The sequence below is a fragment of the Brassica rapa genome, chromosome A07, assembly GCF_000309985.2.
Source record: "Brassica rapa cultivar Chiifu-401-42 chromosome A07, CAAS_Brap_v3.01, whole genome shotgun sequence".
Lineage (NCBI taxonomy): Eukaryota > Viridiplantae > Streptophyta > Magnoliopsida > Brassicales > Brassicaceae > Brassica > Brassica rapa.
The window spans coordinates 22,075,277-22,103,223 of record NC_024801.2 but is presented as its reverse complement, the minus strand read 5'-3'; the positions used below and the strand labels follow the sequence as shown (position 1 = coordinate 22,103,223).

At 35.8% G+C, this 27,947-nt stretch overlaps 6 protein-coding genes across 6 annotated transcripts; 5 read left to right on the top strand and 1 right to left on the bottom strand.

Moving 5' to 3' along the window:
• Positions 1 to 2,897: 2,897 nt before the first annotated feature.
• Positions 2,898 to 3,626, top strand: LOC103831464 (protein NRT1/ PTR FAMILY 2.13). The gene has a single exon (XM_009107345.1). It carries the CDS (start codon positions 2,898 to 2,900, stop codon positions 3,624 to 3,626), a length of 729 nt encoding a protein of 242 aa, XP_009105593.1.
• Positions 3,627 to 4,932: 1,306 nt separating this feature from the next.
• LOC103830909 (thioredoxin H8) lies at positions 4,933 to 8,557 on the top strand. The gene is made up of 3 exons (XM_009106733.2): positions 4,933 to 5,179; positions 5,396 to 5,518; positions 5,630 to 8,557. The coding sequence occupies exons 1-3, from the start codon at positions 4,991 to 4,993 to the stop codon at positions 5,765 to 5,767; spliced, it is 450 nt and encodes a 149-aa protein (XP_009104981.1). The 5' UTR covers positions 4,933 to 4,990; the 3' UTR covers positions 5,768 to 8,557.
• A 110-nt stretch (positions 8,558 to 8,667) lies between these two features.
• Positions 8,668 to 10,135, top strand: LOC103830908 (thioredoxin H8-like). Its single transcript, XM_009106732.2, has 3 exons — positions 8,668 to 9,377; positions 9,555 to 9,677; positions 9,795 to 10,135. Exons 1-3 carry the CDS (start codon positions 9,213 to 9,215, stop codon positions 9,930 to 9,932), a joined length of 426 nt encoding a protein of 141 aa, XP_009104980.1. The 5' UTR covers positions 8,668 to 9,212; the 3' UTR covers positions 9,933 to 10,135.
• A 3,827-nt stretch (positions 10,136 to 13,962) lies between these two features.
• LOC103830907 lies at positions 13,963 to 15,394 on the bottom strand. The gene is made up of 2 exons (XM_009106731.3): positions 14,764 to 15,394; positions 13,963 to 14,504 (listed from the first exon to the last, which is right to left on the bottom strand). Exons 1-2 carry the CDS (start codon positions 15,337 to 15,339, stop codon positions 14,223 to 14,225), a joined length of 858 nt encoding a protein of 285 aa, XP_009104979.1. The 5' UTR covers positions 15,340 to 15,394; the 3' UTR covers positions 13,963 to 14,222.
• A 68-nt stretch (positions 15,395 to 15,462) lies between these two features.
• On the top strand, positions 15,463 to 18,055 carry LOC103830906. Its single transcript, XM_033274647.1, has 4 exons — positions 15,463 to 17,202; positions 17,272 to 17,406; positions 17,507 to 17,643; positions 17,838 to 18,055. The coding sequence occupies exon 1, from the start codon at positions 15,503 to 15,505 to the stop codon at positions 16,526 to 16,528; it is 1,026 nt and encodes a 341-aa protein (XP_033130538.1). The 5' UTR covers positions 15,463 to 15,502; the 3' UTR covers positions 16,529 to 17,202; positions 17,272 to 17,406; positions 17,507 to 17,643; positions 17,838 to 18,055.
• Positions 16,718 to 17,627, top strand: LOC117126859. The gene is made up of 4 exons (XM_033276036.1): positions 16,718 to 16,781; positions 17,084 to 17,202; positions 17,272 to 17,406; positions 17,526 to 17,627. Exons 1-4 carry the CDS (start codon positions 16,718 to 16,720, stop codon positions 17,625 to 17,627), a joined length of 420 nt encoding a protein of 139 aa, XP_033131927.1.
• Positions 18,056 to 27,947: the final 9,892 nt, after the last annotated feature.

Sequence of the window (27,947 nt, the reverse complement as noted above, 5' to 3'; positions counted from 1 at the left end):
TATTTCGTCACCTTTATTGATGACCATTCAAGAAAGGTGTGGATACATCTTTTGAAAACAAAAGATCAAGTTCTCGATGCTTTCAAGGAGTTTGTAGCCCAAGCAGAACGAAGTACGGGTCAAAAACTCAAGTGTGTTCGATCTGACAATGGTGGAGAGTATCGAGGTCCCTTTGAAGCGTTTTGCAAAGCTCATGGAATCAGAATGGAGAAGACACCACCAAAGACGCCGCAACTGAATGGGCTAGCTGAAAGAATGAATCGAACGATCACAGAAAGAGTTCGGTGCATGCTCTCTCACGCTAAACTACCCAAGCCATTTTGGGGAGAAGCCATAAAGACTGCAGTGGACGTCATAAATCTCACACCATCAGTTCCTTTGGAAGGCGATGTCCCGGAGGAAGTTTGGTCGGGTAAGAAGGTTTCTTACAACCATTTAAAGGTGTTCGGTTGCAGAGCGTTCGTCCATATACCTAAGGATGAACGAGCCAAGCTAGACTCCAAGACTAAAGAGTGCATCTATCTTGGGTCACCTAGAGATGATTTCGGCTATCGGCTTTGGGATCCGGTTAACAGAAAAGTTATCCGGAGCAGAGATGTTGTTTTCTTCGAAGATCAAACAATCGAAGACATCAACAAATTAAAGAAACCAAAGCTAAGGGTTGTAAGGAATGAAGATTCTTATAAGCCCCAAGATCATGAACAAGTGATTGGAGATGACGGCGAAGGGGATCCCATCATGGATCCGAATGGTGATGAAGGTGAAGAAGAAGATCAAGTGGAGCCAGAGGAAGAACATGAGCCAAGAAGGTCTGCAAGAGAGACAAGACCATCTGTAAGATATTATCGAGATGAGTACGTTAATCTTACAGATGAGGGGGAGCCTCAAAGCTATGAAGAGGCCATAGGAGACACTCATAAAGATGAGTGGGTTGAAGCCATGCAAGATGAAATGCAATCCTTGCATGATAATCACACTTACGAGCTGGTGAAGCTACCAAAAGGAAAGAGAGCCTTGAAGAACAAGTGGGTGTACAGGTTGAAGTATGAGGAGAGAAGCTCAAATCCAAGATACAAAGCCCGATTGGTTGTGAAAGGATTCAACCAGAAGAAAGGCATAGATTCTGAAGAAATGTTCTCTCCAGTAGTGAAGATGTCCTCTATCCGAGTGGTTCTTAGTCTAGCAGCGGTTCTAGACTTGGAGATTGAACAACTCGATGTCAAGACGGCCTTTCTACATGGTGAACTTGAGGAGGAGATCTATATGGAGCAACCTGAAGGATTCAAGGTTCCAGGAAAAGAAGACTTGGTGTGCCGATTAAAGAAGAGTCTTTACGGCCTCAAGCAAGCCCCAAGACAATGGTACAAGAAGTTTGACTCCTTCATGGTGGATCACAACTTCAAGAAAACCCAGAATGATCATTGCATTTTCATAAAGAGGTATGAAAGCGATGACTTTCTCATATTATTGCTCTATGTTGACGATATGCTAATTGTGGGCCAAGATCGCAACAAGATAGCCGCATTGAAGAAAGATTTGGGAAGGTGTTTTGCGATGAAAGATTTGGGGCAAGCGAGACAGATTCTTGGAATGAAGATCACTCGGGATAGACCAAAGAAGCTTCTATGGTTGTCCCAAGAACGATATGTTGAAAGGGTGTTGGAGAGATTTAACATGCACAAAGCAAAGCCGGTGAGCACTCCACTTGGTGGACATTTCAAGCTAAGTTCAAAGCAAAGTCCAACAAGTGAGAAGGAGAAAGAGGAAATGAAGACTACCCCATATGCATCAGCCGTGGGCAGTCTCATGTATGCTATGGTGTGCACCAGACCCGACATTACCTATGCTGTAGGAGTTGTGAGTCGCTTTCTAGCGAATCCAGGAAAAGAGCATTGGAAAGCAGTTAAGTGGATCCTACGCTATCTACGAGGCACAACGAAGAAGTGTTTATGTTTTGGCAATGGAAAATTGGAGTTGAACGGTTACACAGATGCAGATTGGGCTGGTGATAAAGATTCAAGAAAATCCACATCAGGATTTGTAACTACCTTTGCAGGGGGAGCTGTTTCATGGCAGTCGAAGCTACAAAAGTGTGTTGCCTTATCCACCACGGAAGCAGAGTATATCGCAGCAACGGAAGCGTGCAAGGAGATGCTATGGATGAAGAACTTCTTACATGAATTGGGAGTGAAGCAAGACAAGTACAACTTGTTATGTGACAATCAAAGTGCTATTCACCTAGCAAAGAACCCAACGTTTCACTCCCGCTCGAAGCACATCGACATTCGGCATCATTGGATCCGAGAAGTTCTTGAAGAGAAGCTCATACATCTCAACAAGGTACACACAGATGAAAACTGGTCAGATTTTATGACCAAGGTATTACCGCTCAAGAAATTTGAAGATTGCTGCAAAGGCACGGGCATGGCGACTGTTTCGGGCTAAGTCAGGAAGGGGGAGATTTGTTGGATTTCCCTCCTTAAGCCCAAAACTAATTAAATCATAATCAAACCTTAGCCCAAGAAGAAGAAACATCTAGAAAAAAAGTGGAGAAGTATAGAAGAAGAATTGTGTAGAAGAAGAAGAAGTGTGTAGAATGTGTTTAGGATAAGATCAAAAGAAAGTTCTAGAAGTAGCTTGTACATACCCCTCACTAGTATAAATAGGGGTGTTTAGTTCTGTTGTAATCATCCAAGAATCAAGCAAAGTAATAGAGAGAAAACATTTTAGAAAGAGTTATAGAAATCTCCAAATAAAAGCTTTAGTAAAAAATCCCTTTCCAAAATACGAAGGCTATCTCAAACACTAACCGTCTACATTCCATCTTAACCTCTCAAAGAAAATATTATCCGCTAATTTTCCCAACACCTGTTTGGTCGGCCGGAATAATATCACTCATGGCAATGTCACAACAAGGAACATTCACGGTTTATCAAGCTCTGAAAATGGACCGACACATGGGTCCTAAATTCGAGGTTCCGGCCGGTTCTCTCTCCGTCATCTCTCTCCTCACCATCGGCGTCTTTCTTCCCTTATACGACAGAGTTCTAGTCCCGTTCCTCCGCCGTATCACCGGCCATAAATCCGGTATCACACTCCTCCAACGTATCGGGACAGGGATCGTTTTCGCGATCCTTTCCATGATCGTTGCCGGCCTCGTGGAGAGAGTGAGACGCACACGCTCCATCAAGGCCAGTGATCCTACCGGTATGACTCCCATGTCCGTGGTTTGGCTCTCGCCACAGCTAATTCTGATGGGACTATGTGAAGCATTCAATATAATAGGACAGATAGAGTTCTTCAACAGTCAGTTTCCGGATCACATGAGAAGCATAGCTAATGCTCTCTTCTCTTTGTCCTTTGCCGGTTCGAGCTATCTTAGCAGTTTTCTAGTCACGGTTGTTCATAAATTCTCCGGTGGTCATGACCGCCCTGATTGGCTAAACAAGGATCTCAACGCGGGGAAATTGGATTACTTCTATTATCTGATCGCGGTTTTGGGTGTGGTTAATCTGGTTTATTTTTGGTATTGTGCTCGAGGATACCGGTACAAGGTCGGCTTGGGAGATTTCAAGGAGGAGAAGAGTTATTCTGATCTTGAGATGAGTTCCAAAAGCAACAAATGATCGATGCTGTTTCAATGTTTATCATACATATGACAATGTTTCTTACAATGTGTAAGAACTAAATTATATAATAAAATATTACCCTTTAAATAAAAAAACTATATTGTCTTGGTAATCTTTTCTTAAATTTTTTACCCTTTTATTAAACAAACTATATTATGTACCCTTTCTTAGAACAACTAGATTGTGTTGGTGTCTACAAAAGAATTCTTACCAAATTGGACGACCACATGTGGGTTCATAGCATATAGTCATATACTATGATATAATGAGTGATGCTCTTTTATTGGAGATTACGGTTATCTACTATGGTATTTGAATGTGGATTCATAGCATATAGTCATATACTATATATCATATCGCTAACTAAGCCGCTGATGATCGATGTTGTTTCAATGTTTATCATATATACGATCACAGATTCACATGTGGGTTCATAGCATACTATGATATAACATGTGATATCGACGTTGTTGAGCTCCCCATACTATTACCGTTAGAGTTCGAGAATACGAAATTTAAAACATGTTTAAATTAAACAAAACATATTTCATGTTTGTTTGAGTTCTAGAATATCAAATTCAAAACATGTTTAAATTGAGCAAAGAATCTATATGGTTATATTGTGTCTGCCTCTGTGCCACATATATTCCACATTCATTTCACCTTCACTGAATTCCGTTTTGGATCCCACATATATTCCACACTTGAGAACAAAAAGAAAACTTTTTATGCACAAAATAAAATATTAGCTAACACTTGAGCTGAAGAATCTTCTCAGTTTTTTTTTTCTTTTCTTTACGGTAATTAAGTTTCTCTGTATAGATATACATATTTTATTTTCCGAGACTTAAAAACCAATCTAGTTCTTTATTTGTTTATTTATTTATTTATTTATTTTGGAAATCAAACACTTTTCAAGATATCATAAAATTCCAAAATTTTTAATGTATTTACATGCGATTAATATTAGAGTAAACAACAATATAAATGGATTAGCAAAATTAGCAAGCGTCTTTAGAATTCTAGTTACAAATTTGGGGTATTCAAGAACTGAACTCATTTCAGACAACTTGATCTTAAAGTGGAGTTTGTTAAAAAAAATCTTAAAGTGGGAGTTAATTATATATGAAAGTAGATTTGCAAAAGAAAAGCTGTTTTCTTACTTCATGGAATGGTAAACAAGAGTACGAAAAACTGTAATGTGAAATCTGGTGACCTTTTACGGCCACAAGTGACAAGGCTCACAATACGAATATCTGAGGTTATAAAAGCCAACTCTTTCTCTCATCTAAGGCTCAAAGTAAGAGAGCAATTCCACTTAAACTTATTTGTATCTTTCTGAATAGAGATAGAGTGAGACAATGGGTGCTAGTACTTCTTCACCAACCCAGAGATTTTCGCTGAACAGCCTACGTTCCAGGAAGCCACATACACCTGGCGTCGAGGAGTACGAGATTTCTCCTTACAAAGTTAGTCCCTTAATTGTGGAAATGAAGAAAAAGAACCAGTGGAAATCTCGGTTCAATGCTCTCAAAGACACAGACAAGCTGGTAACAGATTACTTAATGCGCTTTCTGATAAATCTAAATTGCAGCCACTTTTTCTTGAGACTTCTTGTTCTACAATGCAATGTTGGAGTTCGAACTGAGGCTCTCTTGATAAGATTCAAGACAATTCTACCTCTTGAGCCAGTACAACTTACCATTTTATTTGGTTTAGTTTGAGTACATTATAACGCATATCCAATTTCATGGTCACATATATAGCTGGTGATCGAGTTCACGGCCAAATGGTGTGGACCATGTAAATCACTTGAGGCGAAGCTTGAAGAATTAGCGGCCAAGTACACTAATGTTGAGTTCGTGAAGATTGATGTCGATGTGCTAAAGGTTTTACTTGATCAGTCCCTTTTTCTTTCATCTCTTTCTCAAAGTCTTAATAATATAACGGAAAAAGATTATTTTCTTTGAATTGTAAAATAAAGTTCGATTGAAATGCAGAGCGTGTGGAAGGAGTACAACCTTCATGCTTTGCCTACGGTTGTATTCATGAAGAGAGGTCAAGAAGTAGACAGAGTTGTTGGTCTGAAGCTTGATGAGATAGAGGGAAAGCTCCACAAATACGCATACTCCTTTTGAAAAACAAGAAGCTTTAAGAATCAATGTCTTATTAATCCGTTGAGAGTTCTCAAAATCTGTGTAACGAAGAACTGAAAGAAGATATTTCTTTTTATTAATATTCAATAATAATGTCACGTCGTGAGATTTGTAGAGAAATACTGATTCTATCTATGACATCTGTGAAGATGATATACTATTAGTTTATCACATCGAATTAAAACTAAACTAAATAAAATAACAAAATTAATCGTATTTTAAACTAATTATAACTCAAAAATAATTATTGTTCAATTTAGAGATATTGTGCAGTCCAATATATTAAAAGTAATAACTGAGTCGATCAAATTATTTTACTTGAAATTACAATACTAAATAGGATAAAATATAAATTATTTAAAATAATTTGAAATTTAAGACTATTTAGCCTTGTATTATGCCGCTTAGTGTGTAGAGTAATTATAATCAAGTATGTTTAGGTTGACGATAAAAAACATAGATTTTAATAATCAACTTAGAGATATTATTGCAATCCAGTATATTAAAAAGTACTAACTGAATTGATCACATTGTTTTACGTGAAATTACAATACTGAATAAGATAAATTATAAATTATTTAAAATAATATGAAATTTAAGATTATGTGTCTTTGTATTATGTATTTCCAATTTAGTCCGTAGAGTTATAATCGAGTATGTTTAAGTGGATGGCAAAAAAACATGAATTTTAGTAATTAATATACAAAATATATATATATATATTTATTTTTTTTCTTACGTAATCCTGAATCTATTAACAATTTTTGTTTCCTATTTTTTCCAAAGAACATGTATCAAATTATACAAAAATTTAATATAATATATATATATACAGATATATATTTACAATTCCAAAAGGACGAATCAAACTAAATGAAATCTAATAACGATTCTAGTTTTAAATTAATTAGAGCTAGGTTATTTTGGTTCAATTTAAAATATATGCAGTTCTATATACCAAAAAAATGAAAAAAATTAACTGATCCAAACTATTATACATGAATACATATATAATTAGAATAAATGAAATTTAACATAATATTTTATTAATTTTCATATATATATATATAAATTAAAAATGATTTCAAGGTTATAAACCAATAAAGTGTTTTTAGTTAATATTTTGAATTATTTTTATAAAATTTATATCGATGCATACATGAGCACAGAAGAAAAAAACACCTAGTATAAAATATATTAAAAGTAGTATTTTATTTTTTGTGAAAAATATATAGATTTTTATAGTTTTTAAATAATTTCTATAACTTTATTTTTCGGTAAATATTGTTTGTATTTTTTTTGTATGATTCATTTTTTAGTTATTTGGTTTTTTCCTAGCTTATTATTTATATTTTTCATGTTATAATTTACTCGTTGTTATTTCCAGTGAAATTTAATTTATCCATGTTATCTTGAAAAAAGGATTAACTAATTAGAAAATAAAGATACATTTATAATTGTATTATTTAATATTTATTTTTTGAAATGCTACTAATTAAAATTTTATTTATTTTATGTTTATGCTATAATATTTTATAATAATAAATTTATATTATTTTAATATTTGTTCTTGGCTGATGAGATATCGATGTTGGAAAACTCCAATATATTAGAACATCCATAATTGGGGTTCTCAACAAAATTAAGTTACTTAATTTCGGTTAGATTTTTCGTAGTTTTAAAAATCTGCAATATATATATATATATATATATATATATATGTATGTTTTTTTTTTTTTTTGAACACATATATATATATGTATGTATATTAAGAAATTTTTGTTGAAAACCTCTGTTGGGGATGCTCTAATACCGTTAGAATTCAAGAATATGAAATTCAAAATATGTTTAAATCAAGCAAAGAATCTATCATGTTTGTTAGCGCTCTAGGATAACAAATCCAGAACATGTTTAAATTGAGCGTCGAATCTATTATGGTTACATAGTGCCTGCCTCCGTGCCATACATCATTCATTTAACCTTTTTTAAGAAAACCTTGTATGCTTTACACCTTTTAATATTAAATAAGAAATCCAACGGAGAGCTTTAACCCAAATAAACTAGATCAAAATATAGGCTAAGAGGGGAATCATATATTCTGGAGATTTAGAATTCTCCTTTCACAAGTTGGAGTAAAAATGGTCAAATACTTCAGACGCGTCTCTTATTACGAGGAAAAAAACTGAAAATTTCAAAGATTTTTTTTTCTCTTTAACGGCAATGAAGTTTGTCAGTATAGATATTAGATAGACATATTTTCCAAGTTTAAAAAAAAATGATTAGATACATTTTATTTTCCTTTTTTGTCATCATACATTTTATTTTCCTAAATTTATAAAACCAAATCTATTCCTAATTTATTTTGGTCTCCAAACACTTTTCAATATATCATATAATTGCAATTTATTCAATGTATTTTTAGTACAGGTGACAACATTTAAATGGATTAGCAAAATTGGCAAGCGTCTTTATAATTTAGTTAGGGCTGGGGAAAAAATCTGAATCCGAAGAGCCAAACCGAAACCGATCTGAAAAAGTAGTACCAAACTCGAACTGAAATTAATTAAATATCCGAACGGATTTTAAATTTTCATATTTAGAGAACTGAAACCGAACCCGTCCCGAACTGAAATATTATATCCAAAATAGATTTATATACCTAAATATATTAATTATTTTTAGATTTAATGTATATTAAAATATCAAAAATATAAAATACTTTAAGCTGTACAAAGTAATTGAAAATATATACGAATAGTCAAAATTAAATATCTAAAATAGCTAAAGTATACTTAAAAAACCAAAAAAACTTAAAATATCTATTGATTCTCTATCCAAATATTCAAACCAAACTAATTTATATGTTAAGTTTAGGTATTTTGACATATGTTATTCAAATTTATATGTAATATATTATTTTGTTCATAAATTTTGAAAAATTTAAAGTATATAATGAATTTTAAAATTTTAAAATAATTTGAATGAATTATCCGAACCCGAACCGAACCCGCAAAGATCCGAACCGAATCCGAACCGAAATTTAGAAATACCCGAATGAGGTTGAAATCTTTGACCCCGAAATTCGAATAAATTCGAACCGAACCATTCGCCCACCCCTAAATTTATTTACCAATTTGGGGTCTTCAGGAACTCATGTCAGGCAATATGATCTTAAATTGGGAGTTAATTATAAATAAATAAATAAACTGTTTGCTTACTTCATGGAATATTTTTGGGCGACCTATAACAACTTAAGAGCCAACAAAATTGTACTGTGAAATTTGGTGACCTTTTACGACCACTAGGCCCACAACAAGAATATCTGAGGTTATAAAAGCCAACTCTTTCTCACATCTTATGCTCAAAGTAGGAGAGCAATTCCACTTACAAATTATTTGCTACTTTCTGTAAGAGATAGAGCGAGACAATGGGTGCTAATACTTCTTCACCAAAAGAGAGACTTTCGCTGAGCGACCTCCGTGCCAGGAAGTCACGGACACCTAATTGCAAAGTCAGTCCCTTTATCGTGGAAATGAAAAAAGAGAATCAGTGGAAATTTCAGTTAAATGCTCTCAAAGACACAAACAAGCTGGTAACATATTACTTAATGCGCTTTCTAATTAATCTAAATTATAGCCACTTTTTCTTCTGACTGAGGATCTTGATAAGATTCAAGACACTTCTACCTGTTGAACCAGTGCAACTGACCATTTTATTGGGTTTAGTTTGAGCATATCATAATGCATATCCAATTCGCATGTTCATATAGCTGGTGATCGAGTTCACGGCCAAATGGTGTGGACCATGTAAATTCCTTGAGCCGAAGCTTGAAGATTTAGCGGCTAAGTACACCGATGTTGAGTTTGTGAAAATTGATGTCGATGTGATAATGGTAATACTTATCAACTGCCTTTTCTTATCTATTTCTCAAAGTCTAAAGAATATAACGAAAATATTTCAACAAAACTTTTTTGCTTTGAGTTATAAATAACGTTTGATTGACATACAGAGTGTGTGGAAGGAGTACAACCTTTATACTTTTCCTGCGGTTATATTCATGAAGAGAGGACAAGAAGTAGACAGAGTTGTTGGTCTGAAGCTTGATGAGATAGAGCAAAAGCTCCACAAATACGCATATTCCTTTTGAAATATATATATGAAGCTTTTACTTGCATGCCAAACAAAGCTCCCATGTTTACCATATGCCAAGAATTGTGTACTGCTATGTAAAAATAAATGTTTTTAAATTTAACATTCATACCAAAAAAAATGTTTTAACCAAGATTCAGCAAAATAAAACCTAATTTGTATGATGTGAAGTAAAGGAATGGGAAATTGGATTTGCATGTACCCGCCTAGTGTAATAATTTTTTTGACTAATTTGTATGGTTTACAGATAAAAATGAGTATTAAAATTTTTATGGTTTATTTTTTCTTGATATCCCAAACAACCTTAACTAATTTCTTTACACCAAAAAAATCTTAACTAATTTATATGTATAAAAACTCTATAAATTAATACTGGATAAATTAATAAACACCATAAATTAATAAATTTCTCTGGTCCCAAGTTGAGCCGGTTCAAAATATGACACAAATCTATAATTCAGAAAATCTTATATAAATATATAGTTTCATTAAAATTATATATTAATAATTTTTATTTATATACGTTTTATATAAGTACAAACCAGCCAGTATATTGTTTTTAATATTTACAATAGAATTATCTTTATATTTTCTTAGCATTTAATATATTTTGTTGATATTTAGTAAAATTTTATCTAAAAATATTTAAATGCTATGAAAAATATTTTATATACACAAAATAACAAAATAAAACTAATATAAATGTTGAATTTCGAAATGTTAACTAATGAATATACACTAAAATCAAATATATATTTTTATCTTAAGAAAAGAATATCTTAAAATAGAAAAAAATCTAAAAATAAACTTTTTGTAAATTAATAACTCTATAAATTTATAAAATATCAAAGTCTCAACATTACTAATTTATAGAGTTTTACTGTATCTCTGATGTGTAAGCAATATTATTTATTATCCCATATATATTAAAGGAGAAGCATTGTAATAAATGCATTCACACTATAATATACACGTGGCAGCCTCACAATGATTTGATAATAAATATGCTAACGCGTTCACACTATATTCATAAATGTGTTCACACTATATACTTTGTATTTTTTAATATAAAACTCATATGCAAGGTTCCAATAAAACTTTAGATTTTTCGGTTCGAATCAAAACAAATAACGAATCAAAAGCTAAACTATATATATTTTATTTTTATTGTTTACCGATAAAATTGGGCAAAATATTTATAAGTTTTGATTCAATTCGTTAACCGTTTTGAATTGAACCAAAAAATATGGATATCTGTAACTCTACGAAGCAAATAAATTACTAAAATACAATTAAAAAAAAGCAAATCACAAATACCAATATTTTTAGGAGCAATTGTCAAATTTAATCTATTATTTCATTTGCATATATACACATATAGGTACATAATTATATATATATATATATGTTATATATATTATATATAAGTTTTACAATATTTTTATGAATTCAATTTATTATATTAGGTATTAAAATTTAAAAAGTAAATAATATTTTATTTTGTAATAAAACATTATTATTAATTTTCAATTATTTTTTAAATTTTATTTACGGATCAAATCGGATATTCTTTAAAATTCTAAATCATTTCGGATATCATAGTCACCGACTATCCAAGTGACTAAAGATTGAATCGACATGAATGCCTCCAAATACTCGGATATTCGATCTGTGTTCACCTCTATTTACGGATACAGTTGATTTTTTTATATGAAAAAATTTGACTAATGTCAAGGCCTTTTTAATTTTTAATTAATTTTAATTTTATCTGTCATGTATTATTTAGAACAAAAATGTTATTAATATTAATTAACAAATTGTCATTTATTTTTATATACTTTTATATACACATAAATGTGCACCTTGATGTGAGCACTTTATAAGTATTTACCACTACTGAAATATCTATATTTTTTTGAAGTTGAAATATTTTTTTCTTAATGCTTCTTTCACTACCGACCAAATTGTAGTGAAATGATTAGTCTTAATAATTTTCTTTTGTTTTTCTTGAACTATTATCCGTTTACAAACTATAATATGAAACCATTGGTTCGACATGACAATTATCTAAAATTTATAACATAAAAATTAACAAATAATAATAATTTTTGGTTTTTACCGAAAAACTAACAAATCAAACATTCTAACAGAAAAAAAACCAAAAAATAATTTAAAACCGAACCAATATCTAGATTAAACAGATTTAATGTGTTTTTATTAAAAATAACGAAACTAATAATCACATCCCGCGCAAGGCGCGGGTTATTACCTAGTTTTATTTTATTTGGTAAGCCATGGTGTCTTTGGGTCGAGCCAAGTTTTTTTAGGTGTAGCCGCCAATACGGGTTTAGGGACAAGAACGAGCAAAAGACGGAATTTTCAAGAACCAAAGTGTTCTATACCATTTTTGTTTGAACGGAACAAAACTATTTCTTTTCTGGAAAGGATCGAACAAAACTTTTCAGAAATATAATGAGAACAGATATTTACTGCTAAAAAATTAGTATATCAAATATGTGTCTCAAACTCGAATAAAACGCTCTTATTTATCCAAAAATACAACAGAAATTATAAAAGAGAATACTCACTAGAGCTCTTCATCATGTTCTTTCTTGCCTTGGGGCTAAAGCTAGAAGATTGGAATGTAATTTAAAGAGTATAAAGTAGGGTGTCTGCATTTGGAGAATGTTATTTTTGCAGCTGATATGAAGAGCTCATTCATCAACCGAGTCAATGGAATCCCTCTTAAATCACTTCTCTCTGTCTCTGTCTCTCTCTCTCTCTCTCTCTCTCTCTCTCTCTCTCTCTCTCTCTCTCTCTCTCTCTCTCTCTCTCTCTCTCTCTCTCTCTCTCTCTCTCTCTCTCTCTTGTTATATTTTCACAAAAGAAACCGAATTGGTGTATTGATTTTTAATCACCTAATGCAATAAGGTTGCTTATGAGATTGCTAGGAGTGTTGTGGTAGATTTTAGGCTTCCTCGTATGTTGCTAAAGGATTCCCACATTCGCTTAATGAGATATTTGACAAGGAGAAGATAGTTACCGTTGTGTGAACATCCTTTTTTTTTGTTTTTGCTTCTCTTGTTAGTTCATTTGCGTTCATATGAACACTATCTCATAAAGATCTGAGACTGAAAGGTGAGAAACTATATATATATCAGACTCGATTGATAAACCATTTGGAATTGGTTCCAAGTTCCAACTTCTGTTGTAATGGATACCCTTTGGAGAAATGTAATTGCTCAAACACTTGCGCCAAACCAATCCTTATTTAGCCTCCAGGATTTGTTTCCAATGCGGCGCATTGAATGCTCATCAGTTTGAGAAATGATTTCTAAAATACATGTCGATAGTATTCACAAAGCGTCAGTTGTCGAGTCATAACTTCTAATATCGTTGTCCCAAACTTCCTGCTATATATTGTCTAGTTTAATTAGTATTTTCTAGACAGTTTGTTTATCACCTGTTAGTCTATAACTAAACTATAGGATATTGTTTACATCACCTAATTTTGTTCTTAAATGACATCTGACGATATCATATTCATAGGAAATGCATTCTCACTTGAGACACGATGGAAGGTACATTGTTATTTGAATTTCGCCCACTCCTATATATATTTAGGTATCTACACGCCCTGTGGTGCCATGCAGATTTTTTTTCTTCTGTAACTTAATGCCATGCAGATTCTACAATGGTAATTAGTTTTGTATTATCGGAATCGACCGGACTGTTTGCCTACAATTAACGTAGTTGCAACATCGTATTTGATCATTAATCATTTTTTTCATATATATATATATATATATATATATATATATGTGAATCTTGTTAAAATCTATCTTCTTATCGGAAATGGAGATTGTTATTTTTGCTTTGGTGGTGATTGTGTAAACAAATTCTTTATTGGAACCACTTTAGTAGAAGAACAATTTAGTAATATCAAAAGGAAAAAGGGACAAATTAGTAGCAGAGTTGGTGAAGACTTGCGCAATTACTTGAGCACTTTTTTTTTTTGAACAACATGCTTGAGCACTTTAAAGTCTCTGCTGATTGATAAGAAGTCTTATAGTAACATCATTCATGATGGCGGATGTTTACATATAAAATGGCTAAACTTAAATAATACGTTTACAAAATAACAAAAACAATGAAAGATTAAACACCCACAATAAGATCTATCTATTAATCTATATACTCTTATCTAATGGAACCGAGGACCAATCGTTTATCTTTTGGTCAACACCATATATTCGACCATTATTGCAGAACACACACAGCACGCCATTTAAGAAGTATTTGACGGTACTAGAACGACATGCATTTTTCCATTATTTGGCGGAAGCTGCAAACGAAGAGGGAACAGCTTGCCGTTTAAAGGATTGCGTGTACACACGACAACATCATCCATGCTAGTCTCTTCCCTCAACACCTGAGTCAACTGCTCCACGCTGTTTCCTTTGAAAGTTAAAGCGTATCCAACGGCTGACTCATCCTCCACGTGACCTTCTTCGTCTGCGATGTGGTAATATATGATCCTTCCTTCAGATTTCGGCGGCGACTCAGTCAACTAGTCAATACAAAATCAAGAAAATGTTAAGACGACAATCTTGAAAAAAAAAAATAATAATTCGACACCAGAAAACTTCTGAAAAATTTCAGCCTAATACATATTTTCGATTTAAAAAATAATAATCTGTAACATCATAATCTGTAATAAATCTGCTTTTAAAAAATAACCTGTAACATCATAATTTCAGCCTAATACATAAATCTGATTATTTTCAAAAAAATAATCTGTAATAAATCTGCTTTTAAAAAATACCAACATTTTCCTCGGATGTGTCTGAAGAAGTCCTAGACACCGGAGGACTCGACGGCCTCCTATGTGGCGGGGGACTCGATGGCCTCCTATGTGGCGGAGGAGTTGTTGCCACTGCCGGAGCCGGAATAGCCGTTTCAACCAAGATCTCAACGATATCAACATCCCACAAGAACGAGTCCGAACTATGAGGAGAGTCATGAGTGACTGAGTTACGCCACGGAGGAAGTCCACCATTGGCTCGGAGAAGGTTACCGTGTCTAGTCTTGAGCTTGATTTTGGATCCTTCTCTCACCGGCTCCCACTCGACGGACGCGTTAAGCCGACTCGGTTTGGACAGGACCACTTTAAGTCCCGTGGCACCGAGCAAGAACCGTTCGTTAGAAGCGGTGAGATAATTACCGTAGCAACTCCTTAAGCGGATCACTTCAAAGGAACCCCGAACTGGTTCGACGGTCCACCGAGCTCTCTTGTCGGAACCATTCCTGTCTTGAGTCACCGTCTCTTCGTCCTCGTCCGCCGTTAGATACTTCTCATGGACGTTACGCATCCTAACGGCTTTAGCTTTGTGGAAAAAATCCATTTTCTTGATACTAGCTAGCTATGTTATTACTAAGATTTGATTCACAAGCGAATTGTGATGTAAATGTAGTGTTTGATATGTATTTATTATTCGAGACCAAGTCCAAAGCGGCACGCGGTGACGTGGGACCTTTTTCAATCGTTTATTTTGAATTAATTGAATAATGAATAGTCATGTGATGAAACGATTTTTAGCCACTAGGCATAGAACAAAGCTTCAAGCAGCAAGCACCCAACAAGCGACTCAACCCTGGAACTGGCATAAGTTCGTCTGGTCTCCAAAAATGCTACCGAAGATAAAGACTTTTATTTGGCGCTGCTCTCTGAACAACCTCCCCACAGGAGAAAATTTGCGGAGAAGAGGACTGCTGGGTAACACCCTGTGTACAAGATGTGGAGCTGAGGAAACTTTGGAGCACATCTTCTTCTCCTGCGCACCAGCCAAAGCAGTGTGGGAGCTATGCCCATGGACCGAGCCAATGGACCCACTATCTTGTACCTCATTCAGAAACACTCTAGAAATCTCTTTTTCTAAAGTCAATCTCCCCCCGATAGGAACATCAGCCAACATCTTTGCCTGGGTTTGCTGGAGCTTGTGGATCAATAGAAACCAATTCACCTTTGAGAATAAAAGCACAGCACCACGAGATATCCTCTCCAAGGCTATTGCTCTCCTGAAAGAATGGGAGTTCGCCCAACCCCCACCTGCCCAATCACCAAACATACCCCCGCCGCTAATCCCGACTCAAATATCATCATCGGCCACCATAATCTGCTGCTCTGATGCAGCTTGGAAGAAGGACTCGGGCGAGGCGGGGCTGGCTTGGATCTTCAAAAAACACACAGGAGAGGAAATCAGCAGAGGCTGTCGCCACGACTACCACGTTTCATCGGCGCTCATGGCGGAGGCTCTGGCGGTTCGGGCGGCTCTGGAACACGCTTTCTCCCTCAATCTCAACATCATCTGGTTACGATCAGACTGCAAGAGGCTTATCCAAGCCATCAACTCGACTCAAGGATCGGTAGAACTCTACGGGGTACTAGCTGACATTGAATCGATCATCGCTTCTTCTCCTTCTTTTAGTTTTCACGCTTCTTTTATTCCCAGAGCTCTTAATGGGCCAGCAGATCTTTTAGCCAAGAGCTCCCTCTGTAACAAACTTTCAGTGCTGGGCTCAGGCCCACACTAGATTTCTCCTTTCCTTAATGATTTATTCAGTTGATCAAAAAAAAAAAAAAAAAGCCACTAGGCATAGAAAGGTCGTGCTTAATTGACGTGTTTAACTATATCTGTTATTTCCACGCAGCATATCTTTATATATAAAAGAGAGTTTCCTCTCTCCAGGACGCGCCACGTCAGCGGCCAGCTAGATAAGTCGATGTCTCTCATCGCGACACGTGTCGCGTGCGAACGAAACTATGCGTTTCATTTATCTGAGAATCGTATTGGGTTTTCCTTATTTCTTACGTCTTGCGCTCTATGTCTATCGTTCGCTGCGGCCCAATAGATATTACGCGACCTCTAACCCTAATTGCTCAATCACGTGAAATCCTTTCGTTCCTCTCTTTCTGCAGCGGCGATATATGACGTCTGCTATACCTTTCTCTTGATTGAAACGGCCAGAGTTATGGATCCGTCTTTATTCCAATTTAATTCAATCGTCCACTACAGACTCTTTGCTGCGCCGTTCGTATCTCATGGGCGGTGTGGATCTGTATAAATATGTAAGTACTTCTTATCTCAGTCTCATACTCTCTTTATCCCGGCGATGATGAAGAGGAAACTGAGGACCGTAAAATCTTCTCCGACGACGAGGAGTACAAAGTGTTCCGCGACTTTAAGATCCAGGCCTGGAAGAATCGGGTAACGTTATGACCCCTCTTTGTTTATCCAATTTTATAAAGTTGAATATTTTATCTGTTTCATTTTTAGGTTTTTTTTGAAGAAGATCCCTTCAGGTCCATCTTCCCCCTTACTGATCTGGAAGAACCTTGGATCGACATGACCACAAGGGAATATTTGGAGTCTATTGTCTCCTTATGTGTTAAGAAGCTCAACGAGGAGAAGGTGAGAGTACTCATCAATTCAAATATAAGCATTTTGTGTGTTTTAATTTTGTTGTTATACTCACATATAGGATGGTTGTGTGTGTTGTTTACTTACTTAGAATACAACCGATTTGTAAGCATCCCGATGGTCCTCTCATGGAGTATCAAGCCAAGGCCATGGATTTTGGAGGAAAACCTCCTTTTCCCATCCTCTGCAGACCAGCTTCTACCATATCCTAAGCTAAGACTTGCATAGGTATATTCATATGTTTAGTCTTTTATTTTCTGTGGAATTACATAATTGCTGTGTTATTTGAATTACTTAGAGCTCTTTCAATGTTTGTCGATGAAGTGATGTAAACATAGTTATTCGCCATGTCGTTTGGGGTGATTTTTTTTTTTAATTCATCTTAGTCTCTATTCTCTAATCCTTCAATCTGATCATTGCAGATTTGGTATGCTGGTGGTTGACTACGAGGAAGACCAATCATAATGTATTGAAATGAGTCTTTTATGAGTAAGCTGAGTCCCAAGTGGATTTAGGTTGTATTGATGCTAGCTATATGTCTTTTGCGTTGAGACTTATGGATTTAATATTGTTGAGACTTATTGATTTAATATTATGGATTTTAATGATGGTTGTTATATTATGTTTGATGTTTATTTTATATCTTGGATACTTTTTTTTTGAGCAAAAATATCTTGGATACTTAAATGGAGAGGATACCCTTAATCATTCGTTGAGTGAGAACGGTTACCTGAGGTAAAATTGTAAAAGATAAAAAACTGATGAATATAACTCATAACGTTATGATGTTTATTAGTTTCTCTTTATTTGGAGTACTGAATTTGTTGATACTTTTGTATTTCGGACGTTCACATGATGCAATTTTCCATTAGTAGATATATACACTTAAATATAATTATGTACAATATATATAAATTTGGTTATTAATTTTGACGATGAAGCGAACGTCTTGATAAATATGAAGTAATTAGACTGTTAAAGATTTGGCAAAAAAATATCTTCCAATTCAATGAACATGAGTTTTTAAAAATTGTTGACAAGTATTCAAGCATGTTCAAAAGATTGTTCTCAAAGAGATGACTGGATTTAGTAATTTAAAACAAAATAAAATAAAAGAAAAGTAGAAACAAAAATAATAATATTTCGAAAAGAGCTTGGATTTAAGAAGTCGAAACATAAGCTAGACAAAATAAAAATAAAGAAAATTGGAAAGAAAAGTTGATGAAACTAAACAGGAAGTGTAGGCCAAATTTACTTCTTCTTTTTCTCAAGCAAATGGTCTCGATAAAAGATGTCGTTAGTGGTTCCTGTAATTATGATCCTCCCATGACATGCAACTCTCCAGTTGACTCCCCATGATAAAAGTCCGGCAGGTGTTCCTCCCACGGTTGAGTGTAGGTTATTGCGTTTCTGGGAGGTCAAGAATCTGAAGCGAGGTGGTGAACTCAGGCGGTGTCTTATATAAACATAAACAAAACATCTTTTAAAAAATGAATTCATCTTGTTTTTTTTTATAAAAAATTTCACTCTTCTGATGTTTTCATTGAATTACAAATAAAAGATATTTTTATACTATCATCAAATTCAATACACATTATATATCAAATAACTTAATTAAGTAGATGAAATTTAATTAACATATATTATAAAATTATTTTTTAGACGACAGAAACAACTATTATAAACAAGCAAAATATATCTTATTACATATAAATCTCTCACCTAAAATTTTCTAAAAGAAAAAAATCATTATCTACACATTTCTTTCAAATGCAAATCTAAAAACAAATTACAAAATCATACAAAAAGTAGATCACAAGTAAAGCATATCCCGCCCGTAGGGCGGGCCGATCCTAGTATATATATATACGTAGTTATTATCCTTTTACGTATGCTTCCCCGTTACAGCTTGTTAACCAAGGGAACAGTATTTATTAAAAGTATCCTATGATGAAAATCAATCTATTTTGTTTCTGTGATGAAAATTGAATATACATTGTTCCTACGATTAAGTTGAATCTATTTTTCCTCACTACTTACAAGACTGCTAATTTTATAATGTGTCAAGACTGCTAATTTTATAATGTGTAAACTCGCTGGAAATTGTAATCTATTCGTGTACATATATATTAATATTCGTTTATAGTATATCACAGCTGTATTCAGGTAAATTCGAATATAGGCAAAAACAATAATCAAAAATTTATAAATGATAGATATGGGTGGGATCCATGGATATATGAGGGAGAAAACAATGTATAATTATTTCCTGTAAGAAACACCAAGATTGAGGTTGACGAGTGTGGGACTCTCTTTAAGGCGTAACTCATAAGGGATGACAAAGAGATCATAAGCGACAACAACTTATTTACATTTTTCTCGTGCCTGTGATACGTTACTCTTATTATTTACGTATATGGTCGTTGTCATGGACCGGACAAACTAGATTCGTGCCAAATCCGCTTTAAGTCATCTGTTTTGGTTTTGGTTTGAATGTAAAAATGATCTCAGTTTTGGTTCGGTGATCAAGAATCGGTGCAAAATTAACCAAGAAAATACAAAGGAAATCGAATCGGATATTTCAAATCTGTTCGCCTCAGTATATATACGAAGACAAATCAACATGCTATGCAAATTCATAACCAACTTAAAATAAATGAACCAAAATCTACACGTACTCATTTCAACAGTGATTGGATCAGCGTGTACTAATCCGCTAGTATTTGATAGCTAATCTACTTTGAGTTCAGTTGATCATGGAGATTGTGAAGGGAACTACATGATCTAAATCCAACAATGACCGAATAGGAATCTATATGAGATTCTTCTAAGAATATTACCCAGGAAACATATCAGAACAAGATTTCTTATATGCTCAGAAATCTGCTGATCTTCACGGCAGGTGTTGGAGCACCCGCTGCAACTTTGTTTCGCAAAATATATTTTGAAAATTAAAATAAATGATACTTATCTAAGATTTCAAGTACATTCTCTTGATGAAGTATCAATATAATATCTTAAAGGAAGAGAAAAAGAAAATCTAAGATCTCAACTAAAGCCAACTTCACAAACAAAGAAGTGGCAACCAATAAAAAATATTCAAAAACAAAGATCAAGTCTAAAATCACCTATGACAACAGATGCTAGAACTCTCTCACTCTCAAACTTGGAAAATGCCACTTGGCTCGGGCCAGGCCACTATATTGCGGTTTCAAGTGTTTTTGAGCTTAACGAACTCAAGTAATCCAATGGATCCAATAAAACCTATAATAGCTAAGTATGGCCATGGGTCTAGAGATACAGGCCCAATAGTACGTTCAAATGGTTCATGATTGAGTTTGAGAAATATAATCAGACAAACATTATTAAAGAGAGAGACCACAAAAAGGTCAGCTTTATTTGATCCCATCGCATTAATTACCCCTTTTGATATAAATCATGTCATGAATGGGTAAGGCTCCAAATCAGCGGATGTATCATACTATCATTGCGTCTTACATTTTTGCTGCGATACTTTATTGTTTGGAGGACAAAATAAAGATGTGAACAAAGTAGCCACTGTTTTTTCATTTATGTATCAGGACCCGACCCGCCGGATCAAGACAACGGATGAGTAATATCTGTGGATTTCGCGAAACAGATTTGACAAAGGTAGGTTTGATGTGTTCTCCATCAAATTATAATATGACTTTAATAACATTTAAGCTATTTAAAAGACCAACTATGATTTGTTAAGTCTTTTTCAACATCTTATTTCTCGAATTTAGTAACACAAAAGCTAGCATTGTCTTGTAAGTTCTATCTAATGTCGTTAAGTCTTTGTCTACCATATATATGCATAAATTTTTAGATGAGTTTTTTTAAATGCATGATTAATGAGAGTTTTTGATGTAGAGTCTCTCAAAATAATAAACCAAAAAATCAATGTATGATTCATAAATATTTCAAAAAGATCCACATCGAAGTTTTCAAATTAATTTGTTTTTATATAAAAATTGGTGTAAAGTGACAGGTTTCGAAAATACCTGCTACTAGTTAAATACTATCAATATTTTGTATGTTACATATTAAAAAACCCAACATAAAATTCTCATTGGATAAGCTCATAAGTTCCAGCAATAATTCAAAGTGCATATTAGCATATACAGCTTCTACTTCATTATTGTCAAAATAAAAAATAAAAAAGCTTCCACTATAATATGAACTAAATTTCAATGTCTACAATGTATGTCGTCCCCTTTTGACCCTTTTTCTTTTCTTTTCGCGTATGTGCTCTCATAGTCCGGCGTCCCATTTTTTCTGTACGTCTCTCATTCATATACTTTCTCAAAAAGTGCATTTGGCTTAATTTGAACAAAAATAAAAAGAATTTCTAAAATATTTTGAAATCGTTTTTTCTTCACGTGGAATTTTAATTTAATGAAGCTTTTGAAGTATACACATTCATGGTGTTGAGAAGAGTATAGATAAGTCCTAATACTTAGGAGATAAACATATATAGTTGTCAAGTATATCTCCAAGTATATTCCCTATATCGTGTGTATATATACAAGGCAATTGCCAACGTCTAATACAGAACAGTTTTACCTAAAGCTTCTGCTTACTTTACATGGTATCAGAGCCACTCTAAAATATTTTTTTCGTGTTCAATGGCCGCAGCAACAACCAAAAAGGTTCCTTCTCCATACGATCTGTCATCGTCCGACAATCCTGGAGTAGCTATCTCTCCGGTTCAGTTAACTGGGGAAAACTATGCTGAATGGTCTTCCGAGTTGGAGAATGCTCTTCGCGCAAAGAGGAAGTCAGGTTTCATCGACGGAACACTGACCAAACCTGACGAAGAGTCTTCAGATCTTGAAACATGGAATACCGTAAATTCCATGATTGTAGGATGGATAAGGACGTCGATCTCGCCCAAAATCCGTTCTACTGTAACGTTTACCTCCGATGCTCACAAGTTGTGGGAACAGTTACGTCAAAGATTTTCCATCGGGAATTCTGTCAGAGCACATCAACTCCGAGCAGAATTGTCTGCGTGTAAGCAAGAAGGTATGACCGTGCTTGATTATTTTGGGAAGCTGTCTGCAAGATGGGAGGAGCTACTTACGTACTTGCCGTTACCAAAATGTACATGTTCTGCGATGACACAGATCACCAAGGAGCATGAAGAAGGACGTGTGCATCAGTTCCTTATGGGATTGGATGAGGTACGGTTTGGTAGCGTGGTGACAAACATCATCTCGATGGAGCCACTGCCAGATCTTAACAATGTGTATCAACGTGTCATTCGAGAGGAGCGACGGTTGTCTACTTCTCGATCAGAGTCGAAACAGGACACGGTTGGTTTTAGTGCCAAAACAGAGACGACTCCCGCGGCTGAGGGAGCTTTCAATGCAGCTGCAATGACAAATCGTCAAGGTATCAACTGCTCACACTGTGGTCGCAGCGGGCATGAGAAGAAAGATTGCTGGCAGATCATAGGGTTTCCGGAATGGTGGTTAGAAAAGAACCAAGGTGATCGAGGAAACAGAGGTAATACGCGAGGGAGAGGAATTTTCTCTCAAGGTCGTGGTGGACGAGGAAGAGGAAGTCTGTCTCAGCAACCACGTTCAAATGCGGCCCAAGCACAAGCATCATCAGCCTCGACGTTTCCCAACTTCACTCAGGAACAGTGGACGACTTTAACTCAACTTCTTGAGCAACAAAAGCCAACTCCCATCCCAGATCGTCTTAACGGTAATATTCAAACAGGGGAGGTGATACTTGATTCAGGAGCGTCGCATCACATGACTGGCGATAAGTATATTCTTGAATCGATTGTCACCATTCCCCCCTGCCCCATCTCCTTTGCTGATGGAAGCGTCGTATACGCTACCAAGTCTGGAAAACTTTCTTTATCAAAGAAACTAAACCTTGAGAACGTTCTCTTTGTACCAAACTTGACTTGCACGCTGTTATCTGTTGCGAAGATATTAAAGCAGACTGGTTGTTTTGCTATGTTCACTGACACATTATGTATACTGCAGGACCGTTTTACGAGGACCCTGATTGGAGCCGGTGAGGTTCGCAATGGTGTGTATGTTTATCGGGATGTCACAGTCGTCAGAAGCAACCGCGTACGAGCTGCTGAAGATCATATGTTGTGGCACCGACGTCTGGGTCATCCTGCCTATGGTGTTTTGGAATTTTTACCTTTTATTGTTGGTGTTAAACACATCCCAGAGAAATTTGGTGGTTGTGAAGTGTGTTTTAAGTCAAAGCAAACTCGTGAGGTTTTTTATGAAAGTTCTAATAAAGCAACATAAAGTTTTGGTTTGATACATGTTGATTTATGGGGTCCATATCGGATTCCTTCTTCTTGCGGTGCAACATATTTCCTCACTATTGTAGATGACTTCTCTCGTGCAGTATGGATTTATCTATTGCTTGAGAAAAGTGAAGTACGGACGGTATTACCAAACTTCTGTGCTCTGGTCCAGCGACAATTTAATAAAGCTGTCAAGACGGTTCGCTCAGACAATGGATCAGAATTCATGTGTCTCTCCAAGTATTTCAGTGAGAATGGCATTATTCACCAAACGTCTTGTGTTGCAACACCACAACAAAACGGTCGAGTTGAAAGGAAACACAGGCACATACTGAACGTGTCCAGGTCACTCTTGTTTCAGGCTAACCTACCCACGAAATTTTGGGGAGAAAGTGTCCTTGCAGCTGCTCATGTTATTAACAGAACTCCCTCGAGTGTCTTGAAAGGAAAAACCCCGTACGAACTCCTCTTTGGAAAACTTCCACCCTACCAGAGCATCAAAACGTTTGGCTGTTTATGTTTCGCACATCGTTACACCAGAAACAAAGATAAATTTGGTGAAAGAAGCAGAAAATGTATCTTTGTTGGTTACCCCTATGGCAAGAAAGGGTGGCAGTTGTTTGATCTCCAGACAAATGAGTTCTTCACTTCCCGTGATGTGGTTTTTGATGAGACTTGTTTTCCATACGAAACTACAGAGCCGACTGGTCTGATTACTGTTCCTACTCCTATTCATACTGATGATGATAATCTCGAACAAGAGATAGTACCAGCTGCACCGGCAACTACAGAACCAGTACACACTGATCAGGCACCTGCTCAGCCCGCTGTGGAAACAGAGTTACTAGGACGAGGTCACAGACAGAAACGACCGTCGGTAAAACTAACAGATTTTGTCTCCTACAACGCGTCAGCATCATCCCCTGATAAACATACTTCTGCGAACACACCTCTCATCGGCCCCATCTCAGTGGATTCTCCTGCGGTCCAAGGTAACACTCTTTATCCCATCCACTACTACACTTGTGATGATGTTTTCTCTGCCTATCATCGTGTCTTTCTAGCAGCCATTACCGCGGGTGAAGAACCCAAATCCTTTAAAGAGGCAATGCAAGATGAACGATGGAGAAACTCAATGGGTCTAGAAATAACCTCTCTTGAAGAGGCTAGAACTTGGGATGTCACGACTCTACCACCTGGCAAGACAGCTCTTTCTTGCAAATGGATTCACAAAATCAAATACAATGCAGACGGCACAGTGGAGCGTTTTAAATCAAGACTGGTTGTCTGTGGTAATCGTCAGGTTGAAGGGGAGGATTATGATGAAACCTTCGCTCCAGTTGTTAAAATTGCTACTGTCCGTGCACTATTCAAAATTGCTGCTGTTAAGGGCTGGGAGGTTCATCAAATGGATGTTCAAAATGCATTTCTTCATGGTGATTTGGAAGAAGAAGTGTATATGAAGATGCCACCTGGTTTCAAATCAGACGATCCTTCTAAAGTGTGCAGGCTGAGAAAGTCTTTATATGGTCTTAAACAGGCTCCGCGATGTTGGTTTGCCAAGCTCAGTAATGCTCTGCTACAGTTTGGTTTCGTTCAGTCTCGCTCGGACTACTCACTCTTCACGTTTATCAAAGGTGATGACAGCCTGCGAGTTCTAATCTACGTCGATGATCTTATAATCAGTTGCAACAACCTGGACATGCTCGTTAAATTCAAGAAGTATCTCAGTGATTGTTTCAAAATGAAAGACCTTGGAAAGGCTAAATATTTTCTTGGTATTGAAGTGTTGAGGGGGAAATCTGGTATTTTTCTTTCTCAGAGAAAATATGCTTTGGATATCATTGAGGATGCAGGTTTGCTTGGATGTCAGCCTTTGTCCATTCCAGTCGAGCAGAATCACTCCTTGCTGTCAGACGATGGGCCGCTGTATGAAAATCCTTACCAGTTCCGTCGCCTAGTTGGTCGTCTGGTCTATCTCACAATTACTCGTCCGGAACTGTGCTATGCAGTACACATTTTGTCTCAGGTAATGCATAATCCAACACAGGCTCATTGGGCAGCAGCAGTTCGTGTTGTTCGTTATCTCAAAGGGACACCGGGTCAGGGAATAATGCTTCATGCTGAAGGACATTTGCGAACTCAAATATATTGTGATGCATCCTGGCAATCTTGTCCTATTACACGACGTTCGTTGTCAGCTTATGTTGTTCATCTTGGAGGGTCTCCGGTGGACTGGAAAGCAATGAAGCAAGACACGATGTCACATTCTTCCGCGGAGGCAGAATACAGAGCTATGGCAGAAGGTTTAAAGGAGTTACAATGGATGAAGAGGTTACTGGCTGACTTGGGCGTCACTCAAGACAGTCCCATGGATATGTTCTGCGACAACAAAGCCGCAATGCACATAGCCAAGAACCCAGTTTTTCATGAGCGCACCAAACACATCGAGTCTGATTGTCATGCTGTACGGGACGCAGTTCTAAGTCGTTTGATCGCTACGAAATATGTCAGCACCACGGAACAGTTAGCGGATATACTAACTAAGGCATTGGGTCGGGGTAGTTTCGATTACTTGTTGTCTAAGTTGGGCGTTTATGACTTACACGCACCAACTTAAAGGGGAGTGTTGAGAAGAGTATAGATAAGTCCTAATACTTAGGAGATAAACATATATAGTTGTCAAGTATATCTCCAAGTATATTCCCTATATCGTGTGTATATATACAAGGCAATTGCCAACGTCTAATACAGAACAGTTTTACCTAAAGCTTCTGCTTACTTTACAGAAACATTTTGAATTCGACTTCCTGCATAGAAAGAAGAGAAATTGCAGTGTATATACAAGCATAACCCACATATTTGCGGCGATGGATTTTCGGAGTTAAGGGCGACGTGTTTTTTTTAATGACAATACTATCCCTACACACATTAGCTCGATACCTACCAGAGCTTTTCATCATTACGCGTGAGGCAAGAGTAATATTATCACTACAATCGATACAGTTCGAATTTACTACATACATCTCTCTCCTCTACCTTTGTTTTCTCCGCAAAACAACACAACTCACCTTTAGTCAAAAAAAAAAAAACAACACAACTCACCTCTTTCATCCAAATTCCTCCAAAATCAGAAATATGGTATCATAAAACTTCCGACTATCTCGTTCCGGTTTCAGTTTCAGACCCTCGTTCCGGTTTCAGTTTCACACCTCTCGTTGCCGTCTCAGTCCCCGACATCTCCTTTCCGTTCCCCTGTCTGATGAAGAATCACCAGCGTAATCATCGGTTCAATCTCGGCGATGAACCCCTCACCGACGAATCCACAGTTATCAGAGTTTGTTAAATCTCGTTCCATTCTCCGTTTTAACCGGCTAATCTTCTAAATATCTCGATGGAATCAATGTTGTTTTCTACTCTTTTTTGGTATATCCACTTTTTGAATGTTGTCCTAATTTTTATCTTATTAAAGCTAATCGTTTATCTAACCGGTTAATCGTATTCAATCTCTCGATGCAATTCATGTTGTTTCCACTCTTCATCTTATTAAAGCTTTAGTAACCGTCTAAGTTTACTCTCATGTACTTTTAACCGGATAAAGTAACATACCAGAAACAACCGTTTAAGCCTAGATGACCTGGCACGCTTCAGCAACCGTCTAAGTATTTTTTCCATGGACTGTTAACCGGATAATGTAACAATTCAAGAACATTGTGTAAGTCTATTTTCATGTAAGTTGTTCTAATTTTTATCTTAATAAAGCTTTAGCAACCGTCTAAGTCTATGTCATGTACTTTTAACCGGACAATGTAGCAAATCAGAGACAATGCAAGTTATTTAAACCGGAAACTTGAATGAACGGCTAAACTTGAATGACCGGCTAAAGTCTATATAGCCATCTAAGACGCTTATTAATTGCAACGTAACCGTCTAAGTTGTAGAACAAGAAATGCAGTTATCCGTCCTAGTGACACAAACAAGACAAATCATGAAATAACTCGTTGCTAGACAAACACAAATATAAAAGGGGGGGGGAATGCTTTATTTATGATTACAATACGAACTCATAATCGGGCTATACCGATAGTCATACAAGGCTACTCTTACATAATTGGGCTATACTGATATAAACAGCTTATATATATGTATATATTTTCTAATGATTACATGCATGGAATGATTAAAAATCGCTTCAGCTTCTTACGTGAAAGGAGAGGCGATAGGG

Bases quoted from the DNA above. Each gene is read 5' to 3' on its own strand.
- LOC103831464 (XM_009107345.1), top strand. From the start codon at position 2,898: ATGGCAATGTCACAACAAGGAACATTCACGGTTTATCAAGCTCTGAAA.
- LOC103830909 (XM_009106733.2), top strand. From the start codon at position 4,991: ATGGGTGCTAGTACTTCTTCACCAACCCAGAGATTTTCGCTGAACAGC. The intron at 5,180-5,395 runs GTAACAGATTAC...TCACATATATAG, and splicing joins TCAAAGACACAGACAAGCTG to CTGGTGATCGAGTTCACGGC. The intron at 5,519-5,629 runs GTTTTACTTGAT...ATTGAAATGCAG, and splicing joins TTGATGTCGATGTGCTAAAG to AGCGTGTGGAAGGAGTACAA.
- LOC103830908 (XM_009106732.2), top strand. From the start codon at position 9,213: ATGGGTGCTAATACTTCTTCACCAAAAGAGAGACTTTCGCTGAGCGAC. The intron at 9,378-9,554 runs GTAACATATTAC...ATGTTCATATAG, and splicing joins TCAAAGACACAAACAAGCTG to CTGGTGATCGAGTTCACGGC. The intron at 9,678-9,794 runs GTAATACTTATC...ATTGACATACAG, and splicing joins TTGATGTCGATGTGATAATG to AGTGTGTGGAAGGAGTACAA.
- LOC103830907 (XM_009106731.3), bottom strand. From the start codon at position 15,339: ATGGATTTTTTCCACAAAGCTAAAGCCGTTAGGATGCGTAACGTCCAT. The intron at 14,505-14,763 runs GTTGGTATTTTT...TGTATTGACTAG, and splicing joins CAGACACATCCGAGGAAAAT to TTGACTGAGTCGCCGCCGAA.
- LOC103830906 (XM_033274647.1), top strand. From the start codon at position 15,503: ATGAATAGTCATGTGATGAAACGATTTTTAGCCACTAGGCATAGAACA.
- LOC117126859 (XM_033276036.1), top strand. From the start codon at position 16,718: ATGTCTCTCATCGCGACACGTGTCGCGTGCGAACGAAACTATGCGTTT. The intron at 16,782-17,083 runs GTATTGGGTTTT...TTCTTATCTCAG, and splicing joins GTTTCATTTATCTGAGAATC to TCTCATACTCTCTTTATCCC. The intron at 17,407-17,525 runs GTGAGAGTACTC...CCGATTTGTAAG, and splicing joins AGAAGCTCAACGAGGAGAAG to CATCCCGATGGTCCTCTCAT.